We start from the raw sequence: 27,260 nt of genomic DNA, 5'->3' as shown, positions 1-27,260 counted from the left end.
TGCCAAATTTGTACCCATTGCTTAGCTATAATCATGACTTGGGTGTACAGCTATCATTTATTATGATTCGCTGAGCGTACTAAATGTTTTCTGTATTTTCACAGACTAAATATTAAGAAGTCTATGAAGCATAAATGAAGATAAATAGATAATATATATTCCTCATATCTAAAATTAAATGAGTCTCAGGAAAAATATTTTTGTTTATTATAATTTTGAACCAAAAATACAGAGTTGGTTAGATACAACTTTTATTTTAAATAAAAGTTACTATCATTTGTTTACAAGACAAGATGAAATGAACGTTAATACAACTACTTCTTAAAGTGAAATTATAGACTGCATTGACACCAACTTTATACAACTAAATGAATTCATCATATTATATATAACACATTAAAGTTATTTTCCACATATTATGAACTGACATTCAAATCCAGAACTCTGTTACATAAATTCAACTTCATGTTACTAAAATTTATTTAATTTACATACAGAGTTATTGTGAATATGTTTTAGACGGTCTCAACATTTATTCTTTCCTTGGTAAACATTCAGAATTATGACAAATGAAGACACTGTATCAGGGAAATCAAATCAGCTTTGATCCCATTATTAAGAAAGCCATACAGAATAGGATTAAGGCAACAGGACATCATGCCTAACAAATGACAAATGCAATACACCAACTTGAAATGCCTGTTTGAAATAAGGTTATCATTAAAATCAGTTACCACATGGAAAAGGTGTAGGGGCATCCAGCTAACGGCAAACACTAGTATCAGTATGGTCAGTCTATAGAAAACACTTCGAGATCTCTTTTTGATTCTCATGATAGAACGGTTTACTCTCATTTCATGAACATCTGAGTTTTCTTCAGGTTTCATCTCAAAGCAGGTGGGGACCCTTGGTATGAACTTACTGGATGAAGAGGGCTGACTTTTTACGGAACCAAAGTTTTCTGGAAGCATTCTTGAGTGGTTCTCTTGAGGAGGTCTTGCTGGAGCAGGTAACACACAGGCTGTCTTCTTGCTGTATCTTCTTCTGTGTTTTCTGATGAATGAATAGCTCCATTTATGGCTGCTGGCAGTTTTCACCTGAGGCCCACTCTTTTTGAATGGATGAAGAGTTAGGTTGATCATCTCATTTTCTTCTAGTTTGTTTTCTTTGTTGGACAACCCACAGCTTATACTCCTGCAGACACTGGTGTGACTTACAGTGAGACATACCAAGGGAAGAATATACTGCACTAGCAATAAAGAGATAGTAAAAGCAATTCTGTATGAATCAGATGGCCACGACTCAACACATAAATATCTGCTGCTCAGCAATGCTGAACCAAACGTTTCCTGAAGTTCCACCAGACTGTGAAACACTGGAAGGGGAGAACAAATTGCAAAACCTAGTGTCCAGACGGTAGCAATCAGGAAGTAGCCATGATTTGCTGTTAAATTATTAGATATAGGGTGTTTTATCATGTGATACCTGACAATGGCAATTGATATCAGAATTAAAGTTGAGACCAGAACGGACACACATTGTAGAAAAGGCATAATATGACACATGACTTTGCCAAACATCCACTGATCCAGCAGGACAGAGGTCAGCGTGAAAGGGGAGCAAAACAGCACAACCAAAATATCAGAGAAGGCCAAGTTTCCTATGAGGAAGTTGACCGTCGTCTTCTGATTACGCTTTCTCATGAGAGCCATTAAAATAAGAAGATTGCCCATAAAGCCAAGAAGACTTACAAACGTATAAAGTCCAATCAGAAAATACTGCAAGTCATCCACACTGCTTTTATAGTCATCCCAGACGGGGAAATCAGAATTCCGAGTGGCAGCAGTATTGTTCTCCGTGGCAGGGGTCTTGTTATAAAACTCCTGGAGTTCTAAATCCATATTATAGCTCTGCTTGGATTAAAAAGACATTAGTTATCAACTTTAAAAAAATTACATGACTACTATACATTAATCTACTGAGAGGGAAATGAAATTTTAAAATCTGTTCCCATACTTTATTAATTTCCTAAACAAAGTTTCCTGAGGTCTTTAATTGGTTCCAAGTGCAGGGCAAATATCAGCCAATAACAATTACAGTAAATCTAAGTCTATTGTCATTTCTATGGTGTGTTACCTTGTGTTTAAATAGCAGATCATGTTCTTTAGATTTACGTAGATATAATGAAAGGAAAGGAAAAGGCAAATGTATATAAAAACTTCAAGATATCTAATTTACAATAGCTCATTACTATGGTGTGGTCATATACTCTTACCTTAAACATTCATTTGTTTCCAACTTCAAGCAAGGTCAAACTTAAAAGTCACCTGTCCTGAAGTATTCCTTGATCTACTCAATTGGCTGTGGGTCTCCTCTTTGGAACGCCCACATTGCTCTGTTTACAGCTCTCTGGTGCTATATGTGACAATTTGCTTTGCAATGCAATTAAAAAACATAGGAGCCTACATTATCTATTAATAAGCAATGGAAAAGCAGAAAACTGCCTTTTACTCATTGTGGTATCTACCACAATACATGACCCAGTAACTCCACCATTGTAGGTGCTAAATAAATATTTATGGAAAAATGAAAAATTCAAACAAATGTCTAGTACCTTAAATATTATCTAGTTTATGTGTATTCCAATGAAGCTTCTCAAGTGTAGCTTCTCAAATGTAGAAACACTATCCCAGGAGCTAGTCTATAGTACAGGCACTTACTGAGTGTTTATCAAGCTGTACTATTGACTATGTGTGCACAATACTCAATGGCAAAGTCATTCCCTGATCAATTCTTAGTCCTTTGAGATGTGCCAGATTATCAAAGTTAGGATAGCCACTGACCAGCTAGTGTTTTTAAAAACAAAATTTAGCTGTTAATTTTTTAATTTAAAAATTGAAAATAACTTTCAGCTTTAGAAAGATTGAATAAATTCATATCATCTAAGGAAAATTTAGATCTTGAAGTTAAATGTAGAAGTAATACTAATATCATACCCCATAATAAGTTTTTTCTTATGTTTTTCCCTCTCCTAATGCTCATTCATTCATCTAACATTCTTTTATTCATTTTATTTTGGTGTGATTGCAGTCAACTTGTGCTGCTTTCCCTGTAGCCCCAGGCCAATCCATCCCACCTCCACACCACCACACACACACCTAATAACATGCTCTACACTAAATGAGCATTTTGTGAATCTTTGCTCCAGTGACTTCTTACAACTGGAGATACTGCAAATGGGGCCAGGGGGAAGGAAGGGAATGCTAAGCTGTTTCTTTAACTTGCCATCTTGTAGTATGGAGGCCAAAGGCAGGATATCCAAGATGGGCCACACAATGGCAGGTAGATTATTTTGAGCTGAAAATAATCAAGACCCAAAAGACTCAGGTAGAAACTCTGACCTCCCCACCAACTGCCTAAAAAATTTTAGATAGAGGACCTGCACCAGGAAAAGAGCTATTTATTGAGATTCCTTGTTGCCTAAGAAACATATGTGCACAACAGAACAACCTTCATTTTCCAAACATCTCTCACCTTCCTGCCAATGGCTTTTCTCCCTTTCCCCTCTCCTTAGTTCAGGATGACATATATACCTCATTTTGCCTGTCTTTGGAATTTCCATGCCTGTGCAGATTCCCTGTAGGCAGGAAACTAAATTTGATTTTCTTCTGTTAATCTGTCTCATGGAAATTTAGTTCTTAGTCCAACTAGAAGAACTTTGGACAAAGAAAAATTTCTTCCTCCCTGACAATAGCCAGGGGATAATTCAAACAGTAGAAATTATTTGTCTAATAAGATTTGTCTTTTTTTTTTTTAATTGAAAATCAATGGTAGAGAAAATGAAAGAAACACACACACACACACACACACAGACACAGGATTTCTTTTCTTAAATTTACTCCTTCACTTCTCTGAAAAGAACCATAAGCAAACCTATAGTGGAAATGTAGATCTGTTTAATAATTAACTACTTTTCAGCAAGTGTTATAATGAACACTGTATAATTTTATAAAAACATACTTTATACATAATAAGAGTAATGCAATATGTGCGCTTTTTAAATCTCAGAGTGCTAGAAAAATTATGAAATGTAACCAGAAAGTTTTAGAAATGAAATATTATTTTAGAAGTAATTCAATATTGACTGTGTGAAACCTTTGTTGTGTTTGCTTAGACATTTTCTTTTGTATCTAGTTTTAGCTCCCACCATCAGAATTCTCAGGCTGCAACATCAAACTTTAATTCTCAGAGTAAAAAGTGAAAAGTTCTTTGTCAAACTGTGGTAACTTTTAGAAAGCAATGTCTTTGTAGACTTGTGCACTTTTCTGATATCATAATTTTCATATAAAAATTGATCTATAGCTGACACCAAGATGAATGAAATCTTCCGAATAGACTTTAGGTATGTTAAGTAGATAGTTTTTAAAAAGAATAGGAGAAACTGCGGGGAACTCAAAGGATACTGAAAGACAGCTAATAGATTTAAATAAGGTTCCTTTGTTAGGATAATTCCCTGTCTTATGATAAGGCACATCTTTTCACAAAGGATGACAGTCACACACAAAAGAATCAAATATATGTTTTTTCCCCCTTCTAGCAATGATAAAATGTCAGCTATTGCCTATTTTGCTATGATCCTGGAACAATGGCGAGATTCCATATTCTAAGATATTCCCATGATTTTATTTTTAAAGCTAGAATCTGGCAAAATTTGAGTTGGAAAGATAAATACAGCTTTGCTCAGCTGACAAACACGCAGGCTCGCACCACGCTTTCCTAATTCTAACAGCAGAGTTTCTTTTCCCTTGAGAAATCTGAAATGTAAAATTGCATTCCGGCTCAAAATTCTGCTGAGAGCCTCAGGCTATTCCATGGTCTCTGGCAAAGTCTTTCGACTATGATCCAACACGATGGTTAAGTTCCTTTAAAAGATAAACTGAAGGTCTGTGAACTTGGGGATAAAAAATTCCTTGTTTCTGGAATTCAAGGTGTGTACATGTATGGTACTGCTCGCATTTGTCCTACGAGGCCACCTTGCAAACAGGAACGCAAATCCAGGCGCGCAGCTGCCTCCAGGTCTGCGGCCAGCTGCGGGACTGCGCGGCAGGTGGACTGACCGAGGGAGCGCCCGGTTGACTGCGCCCCAGGACCGCGCCAGAGCTCGGCTACGGCTGTGCACCAGCTGAACACCCTGTGGGCTGCGGTCCCCCTGCCTCGGATTCCGCCGGGCTGCATTCGCGGCTCGCCCCCAAGGGAAGCGCTAGGTCCCTGCAGAACCCCCTCCCGCTAGCTCCCGATCCAGCCCCAGTGCGGATTCCGGACACTCCTCCTGGATTCGGCCAGCGCCTGCCCCACCCCGGGTGAGTAGTTGCCCCGAACCAAAGAATTCGGTTTGGTCCCTTTCCCCTTTCCCTTGACGCCTAACAATTGCCTGTTCCTCCACCCCAACCCCCCACTTTTCCATTCGCTTTGCCTTTGGCTTCCCCACTAGCCTTCTCGGGAGCCCAGACTACACCCGGGACCCGGGACGGGTGCGACTCCCCGGCCCCGCACCGACTCTTGTCCCAGCCAGGAACGGCCTCGGCCCCTCCCTGCAGGCCCACCCCCGCGCCGAAGGGAGCGGTGGGGAGAGGCTGAACCCGGTACCTCGGGGCGCCCGGGCCGGTGCTGGTGCCTCCGCTCCCGGGAACGCGGTCGCTTCTGCGCCCGGGCGGCGGCGACTGCAGGGGAGCACCTGGAAGTGGCGGTGGGGATGTGGTGGGGGTAGGGAGGAAGGAGCGGGGAGCAGCGGGGGTTTTAGAGGAGCCTCGGGAACACGTGACTGTTCCCGGGACCCCGGAGACCCTGCTCTAGGGCGCCTGCTCCGCGACAGCCTCTCCCCAAGCCCGGGTTCGGGGCATCCCAGCCCCTATCTTGCTGTCTGGGGCCCCAGGGAGAAGCTGCAGGCCCTCGAGATGGCACCCCGTCACTCTGGCCTCTGGTTCTCGGCCGAGGCCAAGTTAACTTGCCGAGCAGGAAGATTTTTGCGGGTTCTGTCCCCAGCATGGTGAAGTGAACTCGGAGTCTTGAGCTGATGTGGGAATGAGGGCTGGGGTACCTCCAAGAGCTTCAGCTCCATGAGAAAAAGCTTCAAGGCCCAGGTTTTCTCTTTGTTCGAAAAAAATAAAAACCAAAACCAAAACAGAATGCTGCTCTTTTTGCACCTTTTTGGAATGAAGAGGGGAGAAGTCTAGGCAGGGAGGCTGATCTGAAGGGGCAGGAGACACAACGGGGTCAGAATAGAAAAAAGGGTTTATTCCCATTCCTAAGGAGAGGTAGTTGTGGGCGTGGGCAAGCGGCGTGGAACTGGGGAGTGAGGTTGAAACGGAATCCACGTTTCTCAGGACTGCTGGGTAACATAAAGAAGATGGACAGAGCTGGATTGGGGTGGGGGAGAGGTAAAAAGAGTTGTCATAGGTTTTTGTTGTTGTTGTTGTTTTTAAAACAGCAACCAAAACACACTACAAAATTTGGTCCTCTGTTTCTCCTCAACGTGATTTCCATCCCCATTGTTTCCAAATCTTTATTGCAGGTTTGCCTTATTTTTGTTAGTCATTCGTTGGCAGGTATTTTAGGCTTCTTTGTATTCTCAGTGTATCTGTGTGTGTGTGTGTGTGTGTGTGTGTGTGTGTGTGTAGGAGGCAGGGAATGCGGAGAGACACTGGAGAGATTGGAAAGAGGTACATATGTTCTTGAACATGGCCTTGCAGGTGAAAGATTGTATTTCTTGTATATAACAAAACTGAAAAATGACCATGTGACAATCATAGGATCAAGGGTTTGGTGATGAGTGTAATCCCATGGGACTGGTACTCTAAACTGGGGAGGACTGTATCCCTTGGTAGCAATGCAACTTGTAAATCTAGTTTCTGGGGGAAGCAAACCCTACCTGTTTCCCCAGAAGTGGACAAAAATTCTTGTGCCTCTTCTCTCTTGTATTTTAATATTCAGTACTGGAGGAATCTATATAGACGTCATTGTATTGGCAAGAGAGCATCCAAGAGCTCTTAAATACCTCAAGTAAATCCAGTACCTATTTCATTATTTTCTGTCTTGTTTCTGGAATACTAGTACATTCTCCCCCCAAAGCTGGACAGAATAGGCAGTCTGAGCAGGCCCACTGGATCCTGTAGTTGGTGAGCTAAGGGATTATATGTGAAGAAAGGATGACTGGTAAGAAAACAAAGTTTGGTTCTTAGACTTTCTTAACTCCAACATCAATACAGTCAATCCAATACACATTGTCACAAAAATTTCTATTCTTCCATCCCTTGCATGGTTATAATACATACTTACTTCAAATATGCTTTGTTGTTAAAACAACTTCCAAATAAATCCCTTTGTGACCAAAATACTAACCTATGCTACAAGCTTTTGTATGTTAAAAATACAACATGGATTTTTTTCTTTTCCATAAATTTGCTATTTCTTTTGATTATCTCAACCCTTAAATTTAAGTAGCTGTTGTTATTATTAATGAGTATTAAAAATAAAAGGCCAACATGTCATTGAGATGAAGATTCCAATTAACCCACCTTTTTCTTCCACTGCACATACAAGCATGCAAGCCTCAAAAAGCCTTCTTTAAATACACATTCAATATATGTGGAGTAAACAAATTATTTTTAAAAATCCTTCTTTTAAAGATTTGGTCAACTTGAAAATTCCAACAATATGGTACATCAGAAGATATGAAGATCTGTGTGCTTTTATCTTCAAATTTCCCAGGAGGGATTCAAGACTAATCATCATCACTCTTTGTAGAAGATAATAAGCAATTTTCTTATTTTATGGAGTAAATTCAAGCAGGTAGAGTACTACCTCTGGGAACACAAATAGTAATGTCCACCTCTGCTCTATGTATTTTTTCCTACTCACTACTTATAAAATGCTCATTTGGGAAATTAACCTGGATTTTATGTGTGCTACAAAATTAAACTGGCTATTTTCCAGTTTTCATTGTTCTTCATCAGTTATGAAAGAGCATTTCTATAAAGGTGAAAGTTAAAACCTCTTGGGGCTCTTACAACAAATTATTGAATAATAAAACACTCTCCAAACGATGCCTGGGGTAACATTTCTCTGAGGAACCTGTCTATGGTTTTTGTCAAAATTATTGCTGCATTTTAATAACAGCTACCATTTTCAAAAAGCAGTTACTAAAGTGCACTGACATAATCTCAGACAACATGTGATCTTGGTATATTAGTTATCAGAATAGTGGTGATTAAAAAAAGTTGAAAAATAGTATTATTTTATTTGATGCATTTTTTCTGTGAAGACTTTAGTTATTCATTAAGAGTAAATATTTCTTTATCCAGTTTCTATCATGGTAAGTTTAATCCTTAATTCTTAAAAGACATGCAAAGGGCCATTTCCACATGTTATGAAAATATTTTTATGATGTGCATCACTGCTTTGATTTCCTTGGAATTGTAACAGTTTGTCATATGATCAATATTTAGGACACAAAACAAGGAACTAACATAATTGTGAAATACATGCAGTTTTTTAAGGAACAAAAGCAATTGAAAAAAAAGTTAACCTAATGTTTTGGGTGCATAGAGACATTTTCCCAGAAAACTCAATGATAATTTTGAGGTCCTAAGAGGGCAGGATAAACATAAAGATAAGCATTTTGATAAGCATTTTGCTACTTAAGCAATACTATATCTTTCCTTTTGATTCCCTAACAATTAAATCATTAAATATAAAGCAGTGACTGATTTCCAGACAGAATGTACAGTTCTTTTTTTAAAAATAAATTTTCCATACTAAAAAATACATACACACTTGTATATATGCATGTGTGTGTATATGTATGCATATACACACAATCACATATCACAGATGTATTTGTGTAATGGACACATGTCAGAACACCTGGATTTCATCCAAGTTTTACTCCAATTTAATGGACAAATTAATTTAGACAAAACACTTTGACCTTTGTAATTTTCACTTCCTTTGTAAAATAAAATGTTCTAACTAGTAGATATGTAAAGTCCTTTAAGCTCTGACTACATATGACTTTATGCCATTAACAAGCATGCATTATAGATATATATGTAGAAAGAGAAACTTTTTGGATCTTTAGAAAAATTTGATGATCATAGAAATGGTTGCTGTCCATATTAAAAAAAAAAGGAATATTGTTGATAGCTTTCCATTATTACTGGCACATTCTCTTCCCTGCAGCTATATTAATATATAATGATATTTCACTCTTCTTTTTAAAAATTGTGGATGTCTTACATATCAACAAATGATTCCTTATCTAATTATATTATTTTAAAAATTCAGCACAAAATATATAAAAGAAGAGAACATAGATTCCTTCAGAGGCATAATATTTCTATCAAATATTTCTATCATATAAATCCATATATAGACCATATATTCTTCCCTGTTGTAAGTCCAAACAAAAAGTGATGATGTTGAAAAGTATCCCCCAATATTGCTTTTTAAAAAATAAATTTTCATTTCTTAGCTAAGTTTTCATGGTTAGTATTTTAAATCTACTTATAAGTCTAAATATAGCCTCACTATATTTAAGTGGAAATGAAAGAGAGCTAGTTTATTTGTTTTGGGTATGTTGGTTTGTTTTGAGTAGTCTTTAAAAAGAATGTTTAGAGAACAGTTCAAATTATAAGCCCAGAATAAAAAGTTGATGTTGTTAAATGATATGCTCTTCCACAAGGTATCTGTTACCATATTCTTACTCTTATCCTGTTAATGGGTAATTCCGCTTTTAAAAGTATATTATTCAGCAGGTAGAAAAAGTTGTAAGACACTTTTCTGCTGGACATTATGTGCATTTTTTAAAGATTTTTATTTATTTATTTGAGAGAGTGAAAGCGAGAGAGTTCACAGAGGGAGAAGGAGAGGGAGAAGCAGGTTCCCATGAACAGAGAGCCAGATGCAGGGCTTGATCCCAGAACCCATGACCTGAGTGAGGTGAAGGCAGTCGCTTAACCAACTGAGCCACCCAGGTACTCCCGCATTTTTAAAGGCAGTAGGATTCATTTTTCAAGTTTATGCTTAATAAGAAAAGCAGAATTAACACATAAAGGAAATTTTTAAAATGAGAAGAATCGTCAAGAGAAGTATATAGTAAGCATATATATGTATAAAATGTATGTAGAATTTACATTTACATTATATCTATACTATATAATATATAATGTGTGCGTATAAAAGAGCAGTAATTCATCATAAATAAAACGCCCAAGGTAGTTTTAAATGTTTCAGATGAACAAATGGGCTTGATTTGTGATGTTCATAATTTACGTTATCCTACATTATTCTTTGTTCTTCAATCCTTCAACAAACTTTTTTTAGTATCTTGTGATTTACCAGACAGAATTCTAGGCTGTAAGGTTAAAGAGGTGAAAAGAGTAGTCACTGCCTTCCAGAGATCACAGCGTGGGTCTGTGCAGATAAACAATTCATTACATCTGATGTGCTAAATCCTATGTTAGAAATAAACTTAGAGTACTGCAGGCATATGAATAAGGCACATTCAGCCTATGGGGGTATTTGGGGATATGGAGAGAAATAAAATAGGGCTTTGTAGTCGAGAAGCTTTTGAATTGAGGTTTGAGGAACTGGTGAGAGTTAAATCCCCAGATGGCAGGGATGGCCAAGTAAGAGGTGGAGAAATAGCATGAAGGTGAGAGAGGAAGTTAACAGTCAGAGAAGTGCAAATAGTGTGATGTGACTGAGTGTGTGGGAAGTGGTGGAGGGTGATACTGAAAATATTGGTTACAAAGACATTGCACTTGAAGGGTCTGGAGAGCAATTAGACTGTTTAAACTGAGGAGGGATGTAACTGGACCATTGTGAAAACCACTGAGGCAGAAAGACCTGTTAGCAAAGAAATAAGTAGAGCTTGATGGTGTGAAGGAACACATTGGAGAGATGTTTAAGAGAAAAATCAATGGGAATGTGTGAGCAGTTGAATTTGAGAGTGTGAGAGAGAAACGTGGCACAGCTCTGAGATTCTGGTTTGAAGGATGGAGATGATGACAAGACTGAGATTCCTGTCCACTGGAAAGCACAATTGCCAAGGAAACCTGAAAGGTATCTGTCCTTTAGATGGAGATGTGTAGAATTGTAAGCCTACAGACAGGTAATTGGTGACAGATTATGCATTAAGGTTAAAAAAAGAAGAGAGAGAAGATTAAGAATGAGGTCAGTAGTAAATTTGGGGATTTCAGGTCAATCAGGGAAAAGATGGGCAGTAACACACAGCTTTTTGGGGGTGGTCTTGGACAGGGGAAGTTTCTCCAGACAAGAGATCTTCCAAAGACAACAGCCTGGGGCTACCATCCAGAAGGGAGATAGGATAGGGGGTTCTGGGGGAGAAGGGGAAAATAGAGAGTGAGTTCACTTGCCTAGGTGATATCACTCAGTAGCAGAGTGGGGAGACTTGGTTCAGAGAACGCCAAAGCTCGGCAACAATTTGCTGTCTTTTTTGGCAACAGGATTTGTCTTATCTCTGGTTAAAAGATGATGGGTGCAGTTTCTCAGGGTATGAAAAGTAGATGTACTCTAACTGGTTAAAGCATATTTGTTTAGCTTACATTTAAAGCAATTAGATGTGTGGGAATTTGAGTTTGGTGCTGTCTGGCTTTGGGCTATTAATCCCAGCCTGCTGTGCGAAGAAGAAAACAATATGGGGGCCATTTTAGGCAAATACACAGGTGCTATTTCAGGCCTGTTTATATAGCAGGATCCTAAGGAGGGAAACACCTAAGAAATAGAGGGAGACAGCAGAACCTAGGAGAGAAAACTAAGGAACATCTAATAAGGAACAAGGAAAGCCTGAAGTGTGGAGTTTATGAAGTCAAAGGAAAAGAAAATTCCAAGAGCACAGGATGGTCAAGAGAGTCAAACACAACATAAAGAATAAATATAATAATGTCTGAATTGTTTCCACTGGCTTTGATCATTGGTGTCATAGCAGGGGTGGTTTCAGGTGGGCCATATTTGAGGAGCAAAGACGGGGATAGTAAATGTTTGTTCTTGGAGAAGTTACCAGGAAAGAGAAGGCAGCTACAGAAACTATGACATGGGTGAAGAAGATACAATGCAAGAAAGAGGAATTTTATTTTTATTTTCATTTTAGTGTTTCACCAAAAAAACTGAATTGTTAAATAAACTGGTGTTATGGTTATATTATTTTGTAACAAACCTCCCAAATTTAGTGGAATAAAACAACAACTCACTCATGAATTTTATGTTCATGGATTGAGTGGGAGAACACAGTGGTGGGGGCTTGTCTCTGTCACATGGTGTTTGGGGTGTCAGCTGAGAAAACTCTGGGCTAGGCTGACTAAAAGCCTGGGGGTTGAAACAGCTGGGACAGAGCAGTCACTGCTGAAATGAGGGATGTAGAAGTGAGGGAGTAAGGGTGTTTTTTTTTGTTTGTTTGTTTTTTTAATGGTTTTTAATGGTTTTTTAAGTTTTTTAATGGTTTTTACTTAACTCAGAAGGAAGGAGGAGTCTGTTGAAACTGAGGGTATGAGATAGGAGACTGGGAGAGAAGGGGACAATTTGAAGTATCTTCTAAAAGGAGAGAAATCGGAAGTCACTCAAGCCGAAGAATTTCTGGGTAATATTTAGGGCTCACCTAAGGTTCTTGTTTTGTTTTGTTTTGTTTTAAGACTTTGTTTATTTATTTGTCAGAGGGAGAGAACACAAGTAGGGGGAGTGGCAGAAGGAGAGGGAGAAGCCACCAAACAGGGAGCCTGATGCAGAACTCCTTCCCAGGACCCTGGGATCATGGCCTGAGCCAAAGGTAGACAATGGGTTGAACCACTCAGGTGTCTCTCAGCTACAGTTTTGAATAATCTGTGCAGTTCAGTGATTTCTATCTTTATGCTATGCTACTAGAGGGTAGTAGTCAAGCAATTTCCTGGGTGCTGAAGAGTTCGATTATACCCCAGCCATCTTTGGATATTTATCCTCTTTCTAGATTTCTATTTATCTGGGGAAAGAAAAGCAATGTCTAGACTTTAAACAAAGGAATGAAGAAGGGAAACTTACCTAAGCAAAGTGACACCTAGGAACACTTCATACCACCTTTGTCCAGTTTGTAATGTTTATGTGGACATATGAGTCTTTTTTAAATTTTTCCTTTGGGAAAAATTGCACTATCTCAGGGATGTGACATAGATTTACATTACGGAGCCAAGTCTGATCTACTGATATTGGCTGCCTGTATGGCTGTGTTGTGTTGTGTTGTGTTGTGTTGTGAAAGGGTCTAGTACTAAGGATGAGATTTTGGGGTGGGGGTGGTGTGAGGTGGAAGTGGAGCCAGATGAGCTGTCAGAGGTATTTGTCATAGATGATGGCAGGTCTGGAGGGGGCATTCACACCTGCCCTTCTCACCAGCTATTCCACTCCACACCTTGAGTATGGAGATGTGAAGGGAATAGTAATAATTATCATCAAAAGTAATAGTAGTAACATTCACAAAGCTCTGTTCATTATACCAGGTAATAAATACACAATGTGACAATTTTGTAAAATAGCATTACACTTTTGTTGACTGTCTAAAGGGTGTCAGACAAAGTGGGATCTGCAGGAGAATGTTTGGATATTTACTAAATAATTTGAAGACCCTAGTCCTCTAGAGTCTTATTCTGACAGTTTTAAAACAAATGCTCTGAATTTGTAGTCTATGTAATGAAATGAGAACTTCTTGAAGTGCATTCTCATTTCAAATCAAGAACAAATCCATAAATACTACTTAGTTTCTCTACACAAAGAAGGTAATTGAATTGCCTGCCTACCTACATGTATACTAATATTTTAACTAAATTGTTACTTCTTTCTGCAAGTTAATTCTTAAAAGACAATTGAATTAAGTGGTTGTATTGACCATTTGATTATATTAAGCAATTTAGTCAAAACTCCTTACCTCCTGTATTTCATTGGTTCTAAGATGAGGATTTTAAAAAATATTTTAGTACTCTAACTTTGAGATTCATTTACAGTTGGTTATGTGTCATTGCTTTACTGGAAGCATTTTCTTTCTTCTTCAGTGGTCCATAAAATAATGTTGCAATCTATATCCTGTGACATCACTGATTCAAATAAATGCAATAGGTAAGTTACAGAAAGAAGGAAAAACTGGCACCTAATTAATGCATAGAATATGAACTGATTCACCAACATGGTTCATATTAAGTTTTACCCCAATGGAATTTTTTCCTTCAGTGGCATCCACTTTATAGTTTTCATATGTAGTGTAAATGTCTATCAAGATTTTTCTGAGTCATAATTTATGATAACTTTCCTGTAAATTATGATAACTTTCCTGTATCGAGCCTAATAGCATTTTAGAATCTTTAACCATTGCAGCAGAAATTTATCAGGAGACCAAAAAAGAAGGTACAATGGATAAATTCCATCAGCAGATATAGTGATACACTTTTATCTATGCAGTCATTGAATCATTCTATTTAAAGGGCCAGACCATGTTTTAGATGATAAAACTAAGGGCTATAGAGATTTAATGAGCAGAGCCTATTCTTCTGTTTAAATGATAGAAAAAAAGACTTGCCCAAGAGCACATGAGAACAGGTCATTAGTTTAATTCTCCTAGTCATGGCTTATAGGCCAGATGGCAATGAAATTTCAGAAAGAAATACTTGAAATGGAAAAAAGTTCTCTCTCCCTAACAAAGATGAGGTTTTATCTAGCTTGAATCCCAAATAAGAAAGTATGCAACTGGCTGTTCATTAAACAGTAGAAAAAGAAGTTATCTTTATTTCACACATATATTCTCTTTAGTATATCTTTGGGGGAATTCAGATTACTCTTTAACACATGTCTTCTGAGGAACTCCGATTACTTTATGTCAAACCTTCCATAAGATTACATTATAAGAGGATCTTATAGTGTATTTGGTTATTATATATGTTTTTTTATTTTACAATTTAAAAAATTTTATTTATGTTTTACACCATGGAACAGTTTTTAATAAATGATATTTCTTGAGAATTATACAATTTGTTGCTGTTGTTAAACATTTTGAAACTTCTTTTTGTACCACAAAATTTGACATAGGAAAGTCTTTGAGACCAATGATCTTTCAAAGATTGGTATTTGATATTTAATATTTCAAGAATGCAGCTTTATAAATTTGCCTTATGGGTGACAATTTATAACAATTCAGTTAATAAAATGGTAAACTACATGAGCCACAGTAGTTTAAGCATTATTATAGACATGCCTTTATTAACATTCTTGGAAAATACAGAAAAGAAAGTGTCTAATGAGTCCAGATTACATATTCAACTCCAAAATATTTGCTGACATAGTAAAAATGCTACATAAAAATGTATTCCTCAAAGAAGATTAGATAACTTAATTTGTAATTCTTGCAGTAGACTGAGAACAGTCAATTTGATATCAGAACCTTGGGGCAAACTTGCTTCTCAGAATGTGACTTGAGGGAATGGAGTAGACAGAAGGCAACAAGAAATCTAAAGAGTTATTGCTCTTTAAAAAACTGAAGTTCCTAAGTTAGGCTTTATAGTTTTGTCCTTGGTTTAAAAAAAAAGAAGAAGAAAGAAAAGAACTTAAAAAGAAAATATATATGCCATCTTACTGTTTAACCAGTAGTAGGATTTTGTAAAATGTATGCTCACATCTATTATTGTAGTTTATTACATGAGCATGATATTTTAATTCTTTCCCTTTTCAAGTGTATAAAAATATTTCTAATGACAAATAATTTAGAAAGATTTCCTGGGGGAAAAAACCCAGAAATGTTTACATCACTATATAAATAAACCAGCTATGACTTATACTGAACTTTAAATAGTGTTTATTTTGCCTAATAGCCAGAGAAAGAAAACATTTTTTAACAGTGTAAAGTTCAGGTCATTCCATTTTTCTTGAAATTTTGTTTTGTTTTAGTTTGAAGACAGAATGCAATCATAGTTGTTATTCTGTGCGTATCCTAGGCAGTGTTGTTTATCTTTATTAGGAACACTTTTTATTTTCTGGCAGCTTGATTTGGAAGAAGTTGTATTCATCCTCACCAGTAAACAATTATTGTGTGCATGTGTTTGCGAAATACACAACTTTGGTTTTTCAAAGTGGAACACAACTATGCAAAACATCTAAGATCAGTGTATCAGTAATTATCCAGAATCCCCCGGCACCATGATGGGTTTGCCACTGTCAAGGTCCTCTAGTGTACATGCCATTCTTTCCTTCATAACGTTCAGTAAGCAGTAGACTAAGCTCCGAGGAAATGGATTGACTCTTTTTGACCAGTAGGGAAATGTTCCGTTCATCGTGCTCCCCTAAAGAATGCAGCTAGGCACTGGGAACAAACCTGAGGGCATTTTCTCAGTGGAAAGAAAGGACTGCAGGGTCAGGCTGTCTCCTCCGAGATTTGCTACTTTATTATTATTATTATTATTATTATTATTATTATTTTAAATAAAGGTCTTCTCCTTGTTCGCTTTAAAACGGGGAAAAATCTTCTCGGCACTGGTGTGCGAAATATACAAACGTCACAAAAGAAAGGGAGAAACCCATTAGTGGCATTGTTGCGGTGACTTCCACGCTTCCTTTTCTCCCAAATACCAATGCCTTTCATTCTGGAGTTGGCGGCCGCTCCCGCTTTTCAGCCGGTTACCACTTCGGCCACAAGATGGCACTGACCCGCAAACAAAGGGACACACCGCGGCTCCGACTTCGGAAGAGCCTCCAAACACCGTCTCGCCTTCCCTGGAGTCGAGGAGTGCGCAGACGAGCGCTTACTTTCCTCTGCTCCGTGCGTCTGTGTCGAACAACGTGCGGATATGTTTAATTGCTCTTCTTTCCAGAATTCCTAGGCAACAAGCCCCAGAGGTGGACGTCCAAGCCGGGGTGGCTGCGGGGGGGAGCATCGGGCGCTACTCGCGGGGCGTCGTCACGTGATCCGGGGATGAGGTGGAGTTCGGCTTTAAGGGGGCGTCTCTTCCTATCTTCATCAATCTTTAGGATTTGAGCAGGAGAAATACCAGCGGATCTTTTCTCCCCTCTCTGCTCCCTTCCGTTACCGTTCTTCCCGCTTTCATAAACGGGCGGAAAAGACGAATCCAACAGAGGGTAAGTTTCAAGTTTACACGTTTTAAGGGACTTTTGGAGAAATCTCTCATTGATGGCGTGAAGGATGGGAGAGGGAAAAAAAAAGTACGAGTGCCCGAAATTGACTCTGGGAAACTGAGGTGGGGCGCGGCCGGCCTCTCCCTTGGGCTCTCGGTGCAGGCAGGTCGCAAGGTGTTGCAGAGGATCGGACCGCGCCGGGACTGCTGCCCGTGGATGCGGGCCGACGTTAGGAACCGGGAGTTGGTGGCATCCGCACACCTTGGTCCCCCAAGGCTTTTGCACCGGGGTACAAGTTCTCCCCACTGCGGGTTCCCCTGACCTCGCTTATCTTTGGCGTTTTTCTGGAGCCGGCTGCCCAGTCGAGGATCGGGTCGCTGGGATGGTCTGGGGAATGGGCGGGGGGAGGGTTGGACGGCGGTCCACCTTGGTCCCCTTCGCGCCGCACGTGTTCCGCAGGGAGCCGGCGAAGGCGCGGGCTTGCCTGGGGGCTGCGGACCTGAGCGCAGGAACGGTACCCCCCGGACACTTGTGGGTTCCGCGCATCTGGCCAGGAAAGGAGCCCCTCTCCCTCGGTGCTGACCCGTCCAGTCTGTGCGCCCTGGTAGTACACCCTGAGCCGTATTCTTTCAATCATTGAACTCTTCAGCTGCTTTTAGAACAGCGATGACGGAACCTGGCAAGATGAGGAGATCGGGTATGGACAAGAGGTACAGGTGGTTTAAGAGTGTTCCGCTGGTCTCCAGGTAGACTGGACCGGCTAATGTTTTAAGAACTGATGCTACTCACAGAGAACTGTATTTGGACTCTGCCCCTTTTTAAAAAAATTTTATTGGTTTGGGTGCTTTTGTTTGCCAGTCTCATCATCATAGGTACAGTTGTTCCTTGATACATGGGTGGCAAACGGGTGTTTGTGAAGGCGTGGGGGATGGGGAGGGCGGGAAGGTTAAGGATGAGGAAAATTGGGGGCAATTCACCTAGTTACACAATATGAAAAAGATGGGCATGTAGAATGCCAATACGAATTTTGATTGAACCATGCCATTTCTTTCTCTGCCAACTGCTGGAGCACAGAAAAACCTAGGGGAAGGCAGAGAGGGAGTGTGTTTTGACATTTATTTTCACTTTTTCTTCCCCCCCTCCCACCCTAGAGTGCTCAGATTTGTCATGCCCACCTGGATCCTGTGCAAAAGCCTAACTCACTAGGTGACACGCAGGCGGGGGGCGTGCAGAGCCTGCCTGTTCCTACCTGCACAGAAACGTAGAAGCAGTATCTGGCAGTCCCAAGACTCTAGAATGCTTCTCTGGTGAAGAAGAGAGCAGAAAGCTATCCAGCCCAGCTGCCCACCTATGTCTAAAGCGTGAGTGCTTTTCGGGGGGTGACTACAGCATTCTCAGTCTTCCCTTATCATTTTAAGGCAGCTGTCGTTGAACCAGGGGAGGAAGAAACAGGATTATGTAATCACACAGATAAATTAGCAGTAACTTTGGGAGGCTGTGTGTAACAAGACCTGGCATTTCTTTTCCAAAACAAGTAAGGTGAACAGACAGTTCTGAGGTACGAAAAAATGTATCTGCTGCAGACTACGACCAGCAACTTGTATTTTCAGGTAGTGACAGCACTAAGAAAGGCAAGCAGTGAAAGGCCAGCATTCTCGTTGGAAAGGAGAAGGAAATTTCCCTTTGAAAGGGGACCACGTTTCCAACTATTGATGCATGTAGTATCTCTATTGTCTCTAATTGCTCATAACAGCTATATTGAGATTTAACAGGCTTTAATTTTTGCAGTGTCTGTAGTTGTGTATCTTGTTTTAAATATCGGGATGGTAACTATCAAATTATTTTCCTTTTCAAAGATAATGTATATAAATTCCTTTCAGTATTATTTTCTGACAACTATTCTTTCTTGAAGTTATACTAAGGTAGGCTGAAAATACACATTTTATCCAATGCAGAATTGTTTTACCAAACTAGAATGACTATCATATATGCACTTAGAAAAGGAAGATTTGCAAATACTTTAAAAAAATTAGTTTACATTTTCTGTATAGCTAACTTAACGTCTACTTAGTAGAAAGACTACTGTTCCTTACCAGAGCATGTCTATCAAATATTATTTCATTAAAAAAATATAATTTCAAAGGTGTCAGAGTTGAATTTCAGTATTCACCTAAGACCATAAGAAACTGCCTTTGTAGCCCACACAATGTATTATGTATTGGATTTTGTCAAAATAAGTCAGTGGGTTTAAAATTTCTATTTTTCTTTCTTTCCACGGTAAACACTTTAGTCTGTGCCTCCGTTATCTCTAATCTGGATTTTTGTATTAGCCTCTTAATGAATCTCTCTCCTTCTTCTCTTTCCTATCTTAAGTCTGTTGAAAACAGCAAATAGAGTAACATTTAAAACAAGCCATATAACTTCATGCCTTTACCAAAGACTCTCCAGTGATTCCTCATCTTTCCTAAGAAAAAGTCAAACTGTCCCATGGAATAAGTCCTTATTGTAATCTGTTCCTCTTCAGTTTACCCTTTCTAATTAGCTTTCTACTAGTCTCTCCCTTATTTATTGCACTTCTCATTGCTCTTTAGCGTACCAGGAATACTCCAGCCTTAAGGATTTTATGTTTGTTCTTTTCACATGGGATGCAGTCCCTGACATAGCCCATACATGGCTTCCTCACTTACCACTTTCAAGTCTTAGTTCATATGCCATCTTTTCAGACAAGCAGAGGCCTTCCTTACCACCCAGTAACAAAGTGTAACTTCCAACAACCCCAGTTCCCCTTCGTTGCTTTTCTGTGTAATACTTACCATCTGCCATACTTTCCCTTGTACCAGTTTATTTTTTCTTGGCTTTCTTTGTCCACAAGACTAGAAACTCAAAGAGAAGGTCACTGTTGTCTCCACTAAAACCATGCCTGACACAAACTAAGTGTTCAATAAATATTTACTGGATGAATGAATTTTCTTTCAGAAACAATTTCTTTTTTATAAACATGGAAATGGAACATTTCCCCTTATATACCTGACCTAATATAGTGAGTATTGTAATTAGTATCCATCAGCCATGTAAAAGGACTATGACAGAATTCGGTTATTGATGTTAGGATTAATTCACACAAGAACGTACTATTCCAGCTGTGAGCCTACAATGTCAGTCAACACATTTTTGTTCTAAATCTAGTATTTGGAAGGTGCTATGAGGTATATACACTACTTGCCTTAAAAAGATTATAGCGTAATTGGGAGGAGCCAGTTAAGGATTCAGGGGCACTAAATGGTGCTTTGAAAGATGGGTAGCATTTGAATTGGTGATGAGACAGAGTACCCAGCAAGAGCAATGGCAAAGACAGAGATGAATGCAGAAGCTAAAACAGGCTAGGGGGCACTTGGTGTACTGTGAAGACACTGACCCACTTGGAACAGAGCATTCACCATGGGGCTCTTGCGGCAGGAAGTGAAAGGCAAAGGGAAGCAAAATGTAGAGGTCTTCAAGTGTTAGGCTGAGGAATGTACTTGTAATGTCTTTTTCCAGGATACTTATTTCTCTGGTGTGTGTAGTAACAGGGAGCCATGAGAAGTTGTGGGATAAAGAGGATGCACTTTCCAATCAAGCTAGTTTTACTTTAAATAATGAAGAGAAACTCACAATTAACTAATAAGTCATGTTGAATAACTTGGCAGCAACACGAATATGAGGTATGATGGGAAAATTTTCTTGAATTCTTCAGTGAGGAATTTGTAAAGAAATGTTAGATTATTACTTCTTCAAGGTTCGTTCTCAGACACTAAGAAGAAGATTATTCTCTCTGCCTTTAGCATTTTTTTAAGATTTTATTAATTTATTTGACACAGAAAGAGAGATCACAAACAGTGGGAGTAGAAGAGGGAGAAGCAAACTCTCTGTGAGCTGGGAGCCTATGTGGGATTCAATCCCTGAACCCTGGGGTCATGACCTGAGCTGAAGGCAGATGCTTAATGGACTGAGCCAACCACGTACCCCATGCCTTTGGCATTCTTGAGAGATAAAGGGTGATGACAGCATGAGTTCAGGAGCCATTATGTATTGGTTGTTGCACAGAGGAAGGGGGGGCCATACTTCTAAAAACATTTACACTGTATGGTAACTAATATAACATAATTACAAAACAAAAAAAAAAGAAAGAAAAGAAAAGAAAGGAAAAACAAACAAAAAGTTTACACTTGAAATCATTCCTAGTCTTAATTCTTCCATTATCACTAAATGTTAGAAACCTTTATTTTTTTTAATGTATTTTTTTAAGATTTTATTTATTTATTTGACAGACCGAGATCACAAGTAGGCAGAGAGGCAGGCAGAGAGAGAGGAGGAAGCAGGGTCCCTGCTGAGCAGAGAGCCCTATGGGGGGCTCCATCCCAGGACGCTGGGATCATGACCCGAGCAGAAGGCAGAAGCTTTAACCCATTGAGCCACCCAGGTGCCCAGAAAACTTTATTTTTATTCTTCAGTTTTCTAAAGTCAAGTTGTGATTTTATAATAAAAAATACCTCATATTCTAGAAAGCGAAAACACTCAAGGAAAATTTCATTAGATGTGCCTCTTAAAAGGCAAATGTTCACTAAATTTCTTATCTCCTTTGAACTGGAAGTAAATCTGCATGATTTTCTTTATTCTCACATAAAAAAAGAAATAAATGCAATTCCCTTTCTTAACACAGGCACAATGGCCTGTTAATTAACATAGGAAACCCTGAATCACATATATTTATTTAGCAAACTAGAGGAAATCAGATTTTTTTAAAAGGAGCTTTTCATCTCTAAAAACCACTGTCTGTAATTTCTCTTGTTGGTTAGAAAAGAGTCTTTGTGTCACAAAATGCTGTGAAAGATCAAAATTACCCCAAACATGTAGGTCCCTGCCTTGTATCAGTATACAGTCTAGTGGGGAGGGAGGATATTTACATGTATAAAACCTTAGAAATCCTTTGAAAACTGCTGATGTATTAAAATCCTAGAACCTTAAAGTTAGAAGGAATTTCAGTTACAGTCATTTAAATCTCCCACACAATGTAAGAGCTCCCCAAAAGTCTTTCATACATTAGCTTCAAACTCTTGTGTATGGAGCATCCCAGAGTTTTGCAGGCAGTTGATTTTCTTTCATTAAACTTTTGTTCCTCATAATGATGTGAAATTTGTTTTGTTTTATTTTTAATACACACTGTGTTATACTTTCCCTGGTCCTATTTCTTACTTGTATAGTTAGGTATGATATTTTAAGCCCAGTTCCCTAGGGTACATGCTACCCATTCAAATATGAGAAGACGTCTATACCGTTCCTGGTCTTTTCTGGATTAAACGTCTTCTGTCCCTTCCACAGTCCTTCATATGACAAAGGGTTTTTTGTTTTGTTTTCCAGTTTATTTTACTTCTTTTCAGTGTTTCAGCATTCACTGTTTATGCACCACACCCAGTGCTCCATGCAATACGTACCCTTCTTTACCCACCACCAGGCTCACCCAACCTCCCACTCCCCTCCTCTCCAAAACCCAAAGTTTGTTTCTCAGAGTCCACAGTCTCTCATGATTTGTCTCCCCCTCCAATTTCCCCCAACTCATGTCTCTGCTCCATCTCCCAATGTCTCTTCTGTGTTATTCCTTATGCTCCACAAGTAAGTGAAATTATATGATAATGGACTCTCTCTCCTTGACTTATTTCACTCAGCATAATCTCTTCCAGTCCCGTCCATGTTGATACAGAAGTTGGGTATTCATCCTTTCTGATGGAGGCATAATACTCCATTGTATATATGGACCATATCTTTTTTTTTTAAGATTTTTTTAAAAATTTATTTATTTGACAGAGATCACAAGTAGGCAGAGAGAGAGAGAGGAAGGGAAGCTGTCTCCCTGTGAGGCAGAGAGCCTGATGCGGCGCTCGATCCCAGGACCCTGGGATCATGACCTGAGCTTAAGGCAGAGGCTTTAACCCACTGAGCCACCCAGGTGCCCCCAGACCAAATCTTTATCCATTCATCCGTTGAAGGGCATCTTGGTTCTTTCCTCAGTTCGGCAACTGTGGCCATTGCTTCTATGAACATTGGGGTACAGATGGCCCTTCTTTTCACTACATCTGTATATTTGGGGTAAATACACAGTGGTGCAATTGCAGGGTCATAGGGAAGCTCTATTTTTAATTTCTTAAGGAATCTCCACACTGTTTTCCAAAGGGTGGAAACTTGCATTCCCACCAATGGTGTAAGAGGGTTCCCCTTTCTCCACATCCTCTCCAACACATGTTATTTACTGTCTTGTTAATTTTGGCCATTCTAACTGGTGTAAGGTGGTATCTCAATGTGGTTTTGATTTGAATCTCCCTGATGGCTAATTATGATGAACATTTTTTCATGTGTCTGTGAGCCATTTGTATGTCTTCTTTGGAGGAGTGTCTGTTCATGTCTTCTGCCCATTTTTTGACGTGATTATCTGTTTTGTGTGTGTTGAGTTGGAGGAGTTCTTTATAGATCTTGGATATCAGCCCTTTGGAGTGACAAAGGTTTCTGATATTTCACTGTATTGATGATCCCCTTTTGCATATACTTGTGCTAAATAATGTCTGCCTTAAAGAGCAGTTCAGTATATGGTAGAGTTTTTAGTACAACTTAATGAATTAGTTCATTTCTATAGTAGGAGGAAGAATAAAGGAAATTTTTATTGTTGTTTTTCTTTATTTCATAGCTTATTTGTTAACCTGTGCATTATTTTTTCCATAATCTGTAACATTGGTTTCTATAAAACTTTTGGGGATAAGATTTACACACACCTTACTAATTTACAGACTACTACATTTTGCTGAATCAAAATGTAGTAATTACAAGTCCAATTAAAAATAATAGAATTGTTCTTCTAAAAATGTTTGCACAGTTTCTGCTATTTTAAAAAGATGTTTATACAGATTACATTTGTTTATTTATTTCAATGTCTTCACTTAAAACAGTACTATGAGTCAGAATTTATACTGACTGCTCTGAATAAAATTAGTAATGCCATTGGTCATTTTCTCTTTACAGATTGTTCAGTTCAAGGGAATGAAGAATTCAGAATAATTTTGAGAAATGGATTGCAATATGGAGAATTAAGAAAAAGCTGAACATTTGATCTGCTTTGAAGAAACATATTTTCCATTTGTCTAGTGTAATCTATAACAACCAAACCAATCAAAATGAATTCAACATTTTTTTCCCAGGTTGAAAATCATTCAATCTTCTGTAATTTTTCAGAGAATTCCCAGTTTTTGGCTTTTGAAAGCGATGATTGTCATCTGCCCTTGGCCATGATATTTACATTAGCTCTCGCTTACGGAGCTGTAATTATTCTTGGGGTCTCTGGAAACCTGGCCTTAATTATAATCATCTTGAAACAAAAGGAGATGAGAAATGTTACCAATATCCTGATTGTGAACCTTTCCTTCTCAGACTTGCTTGTTGCCATCATGTGTCTCCCTTTCACATTTGTCTACACCTTAATGGACCACTGGGTTTTTGGTGAGGCAATGTGCAAGTTGAATCCTTTTGTGCAATGTGTTTCAATCACCGTGTCCATTTTCTCTCTGGTTCTCATTGCTGTGGAGCGCCATCAGCTGATAATCAACCCGCGAGGGTGGAGACCCAGTAACAGACATGCTTATGTAGGTATTGCTGTCATTTGGGTCCTTGCTGTGGTTTCTTCTCTACCTTTCCTCATCTATCAAGTATTGACAGATGAGCCGTTCCAGAATGTAACACTTGACGCATTCAAGGACAAATACGTGTGCTTTGATAAGTTTCCATCGGACTCCCATAGGTTATCCTATACAACTCTCCTCTTGATGCTGCAGTATTTTGGCCCACTCTGTTTTATATTTATTTGCTACTTCAAGGTAAGAAAACGTTTCCCCCTACCACTTCCATTTTAACCTTCTTTCCACAGAATTCCACATTAAATTCGTGGTTCTATTTGAACTTTTTTTTCCCCCCTCTCTGTAGATATATATACGCTTAAAAAGGAGAAACAACATGATGGACAAGATGAGAGACAATAAATACAGGTCCAGTGAAACCAAAAGAATCAACATCATGCTGTTGTCCATCGTAGTAGCATTTGCAGTCTGCTGGCTACCCCTTACCATCTTTAACACTGTGTTTGATTGGAATCATCAGATCATTGCTACGTGCAACCACAATCTGTTATTCCTGCTGTGCCACCTTACAGCAATGATTTCCACTTGTGTCAACCCCATATTTTATGGATTTCTGAACAAAAATTTCCAGAGAGACTTGCAGTTCTTCTTTAACTTTTGTGATTTCCGGTCTCGGGATGATGACTATGAGACAATAGCCATGTCTACCATGCACACAGATGTTTCTAAGACTTCTTTGAAACAAGCAAGCCCAGTCGCATTTAAGAAAATCAACACTGATGATAATGAAAAAATCTGAAACTCCTGTAGAATATGGTCCCAAATGACATCTGTCTAAAAACAAGCACAACCTGTAACATCTTTTCATTACTGTTCCCCCAGGGAATGAGGTTATAATCATTTAAGAAAGACCAAGATTTGCTTGTCTCGCTTTTTAATGCTTTTATTGTAGCTGTCATAATTACACTGGGACAAAATGTATGGGTTTTGGAATCTTCTGGCAATAGTTTTGACCAGATATCCTTGAAGCGCTTTTTGTAAACTTCTGCATATAATACAAAGACTTTTATATTCAATTTGTTGGAATGAAGTTTCTTTAAATTATTACTATTGACTGACTTTAGAAGCACTGCATCTGAAACTCATTAGGTCAGGCCATCCTGTGTTGATTAAATTAGACGGTCATTGGACTGGGCAATCTTGATGTAATGATAGATATATTCCAGTCTGTTACAGAGGTGATAGCATGCAAGAGCAGCATTTGAGATGTGGACTTAAGCCTACCCGTCTTGTGGACCTACAGTCTGAAGTCACTGAGTTGTTTGCTATTTTTTTTTTTTTTTTTTTGGTGTAAGACCGGATTTAATTTGCTCCTGATTATCACTTGAGATAAAAAATGCATTAAAAAAATACTTCTCAGCTGTGAATATCATGGGGAATTGGGCCACCCACAAGAATTAAGTGGGAAAGCAATTCTCTAACTTCAAAACTATTTTGGTACCTGACAACCAAAGGATTTCAGAGTAATTAATTTAACAAGAAAATTAGTATTGCAGCATATATTTGAATTGTATTCATCAGAATTGTTGGTCATGAGGTTTTCATTCTTCACAGACTGTTCAGTGTTTGTCAAGCATAAATCTATATGTGACTCAAAAGACATTTCCAGCTTACAATACATAAAAACACAAAGTGTATTTTCCATACATCAGTGCCTATTTTTAACTTTTTCAATGTCCATTCTTCAAAAAAGGACACCAAAGTATGCTGTTAAAAGAATGTTCACTCTGGCTAGCAGGGCTAAATACCTGAAAACTGAGAACACTTCATATAACCCATATTAACCTGTATAAACTGTGTGCCTTGTGGAGTTATAAATAATGTACTTTATAGACTACTAAGTGGCTGTGTCATGTTAATATATTTAATTTTATGTATTGTATATCGTGATTGAGCCTCAGAATCATTTGGAGCAAAGATATTTTAAGGAACAAGATACAACTTCAGTGTATTATACAAGTATTAAATGTGTTTGATTTTAGAAAGACAGACATTTTCTTTATTAAAATTGTTTTTGCTTTTTCTGACTAGTTCCTTATGTTTCTATTCAGTTTGTTTATTTGTTTGTTTGTTTGTTTCTTTTTTTTTGAACTCGTGGTTTCCTTCCCATGATGTTCCCACAATATCCCATTTCTGCTTATTAATGAAACATTTTCTATCCTGTGTTCTTCCTCCTCTGCTTCTTGAAGCTTCTTGGAGGCAGGGGCTATTTTATACAACTTGTCCCCAGTGCATTTACCACAGTGCCAGGTACTTAAAAGTTTTTCAAAAGGCAGTTCTGAAACAAATAAGTCAATAATAACTAAATTTCCTCCCTTCTCATTTATAATCATAAAGACTTTGCATCTTAAAATTTTCAGGGCCTCCTCCTCCAAAGTTCATATTTACCAA

At 38.5% G+C, this 27,260-nt stretch overlaps 2 protein-coding genes across 5 annotated transcripts; one reads left to right on the top strand and one right to left on the bottom strand.

Annotated features, from left to right (window-relative positions):
• Positions 1–560: 560 nt before the first annotated feature.
• On the bottom strand, positions 561–5,694 carry NPY5R (neuropeptide Y receptor Y5). The gene is made up of 2 exons (XM_044224779.1): positions 5,647–5,694; positions 561–1,910 (listed from the first exon to the last, which is right to left on the bottom strand). The coding sequence occupies exon 2, from the start codon at positions 1,899–1,901 to the stop codon at positions 561–563; it is 1,341 nt and encodes a 446-aa protein (XP_044080714.1). The 5' UTR covers positions 1,902–1,910; positions 5,647–5,694.
• Positions 5,343–26,899, top strand: NPY1R (neuropeptide Y receptor Y1). 4 transcript variants are annotated; one of them, XM_044224783.1, is made up of 5 exons: positions 5,343–5,360; positions 17,050–17,157; positions 18,306–18,515; positions 24,202–25,049; positions 25,156–26,899. In XM_044224783.1, exons 4-5 carry the CDS (start codon positions 24,354–24,356, stop codon positions 25,606–25,608), a joined length of 1,149 nt encoding a protein of 382 aa, XP_044080718.1. In that variant the 5' UTR covers positions 5,343–5,360; positions 17,050–17,157; positions 18,306–18,515; positions 24,202–24,353; the 3' UTR covers positions 25,609–26,899. The 4 variants fall into 4 exon arrangements, with proteins under 4 accessions (XP_044080718.1, XP_044080717.1, XP_044080715.1 ...); XM_044224782.1 differs by lacking the exon at positions 5,343–5,360 and adding an exon at positions 16,662–16,917; XM_044224780.1 differs by lacking the exon at positions 5,343–5,360 and having other exon boundaries at positions 16,964–17,157.
• Positions 26,900–27,260: the final 361 nt, after the last annotated feature.

The sequence above is a fragment of the Neovison vison genome, chromosome 11, assembly GCF_020171115.1.
Source record: "Neovison vison isolate M4711 chromosome 11, ASM_NN_V1, whole genome shotgun sequence".
Classification (NCBI taxonomy): domain Eukaryota; kingdom Metazoa; phylum Chordata; class Mammalia; order Carnivora; family Mustelidae; genus Neogale; species Neogale vison.
This window is presented reverse-complemented; position numbering and strand designations above follow the sequence as displayed.

Bases quoted from the DNA above. Each gene is read 5' to 3' on its own strand.
- NPY5R (XM_044224779.1), bottom strand. From the start codon at position 1,901: ATGGATTTAGAACTCCAGGAGTTTTATAACAAGACCCCTGCCACGGAG.
- NPY1R (XM_044224783.1), top strand. From the start codon at position 24,354: ATGAATTCAACATTTTTTTCCCAGGTTGAAAATCATTCAATCTTCTGT. The intron at 25,050-25,155 runs GTAAGAAAACGT...CCCTCTCTGTAG, and splicing joins TATTTATTTGCTACTTCAAG to ATATATATACGCTTAAAAAG.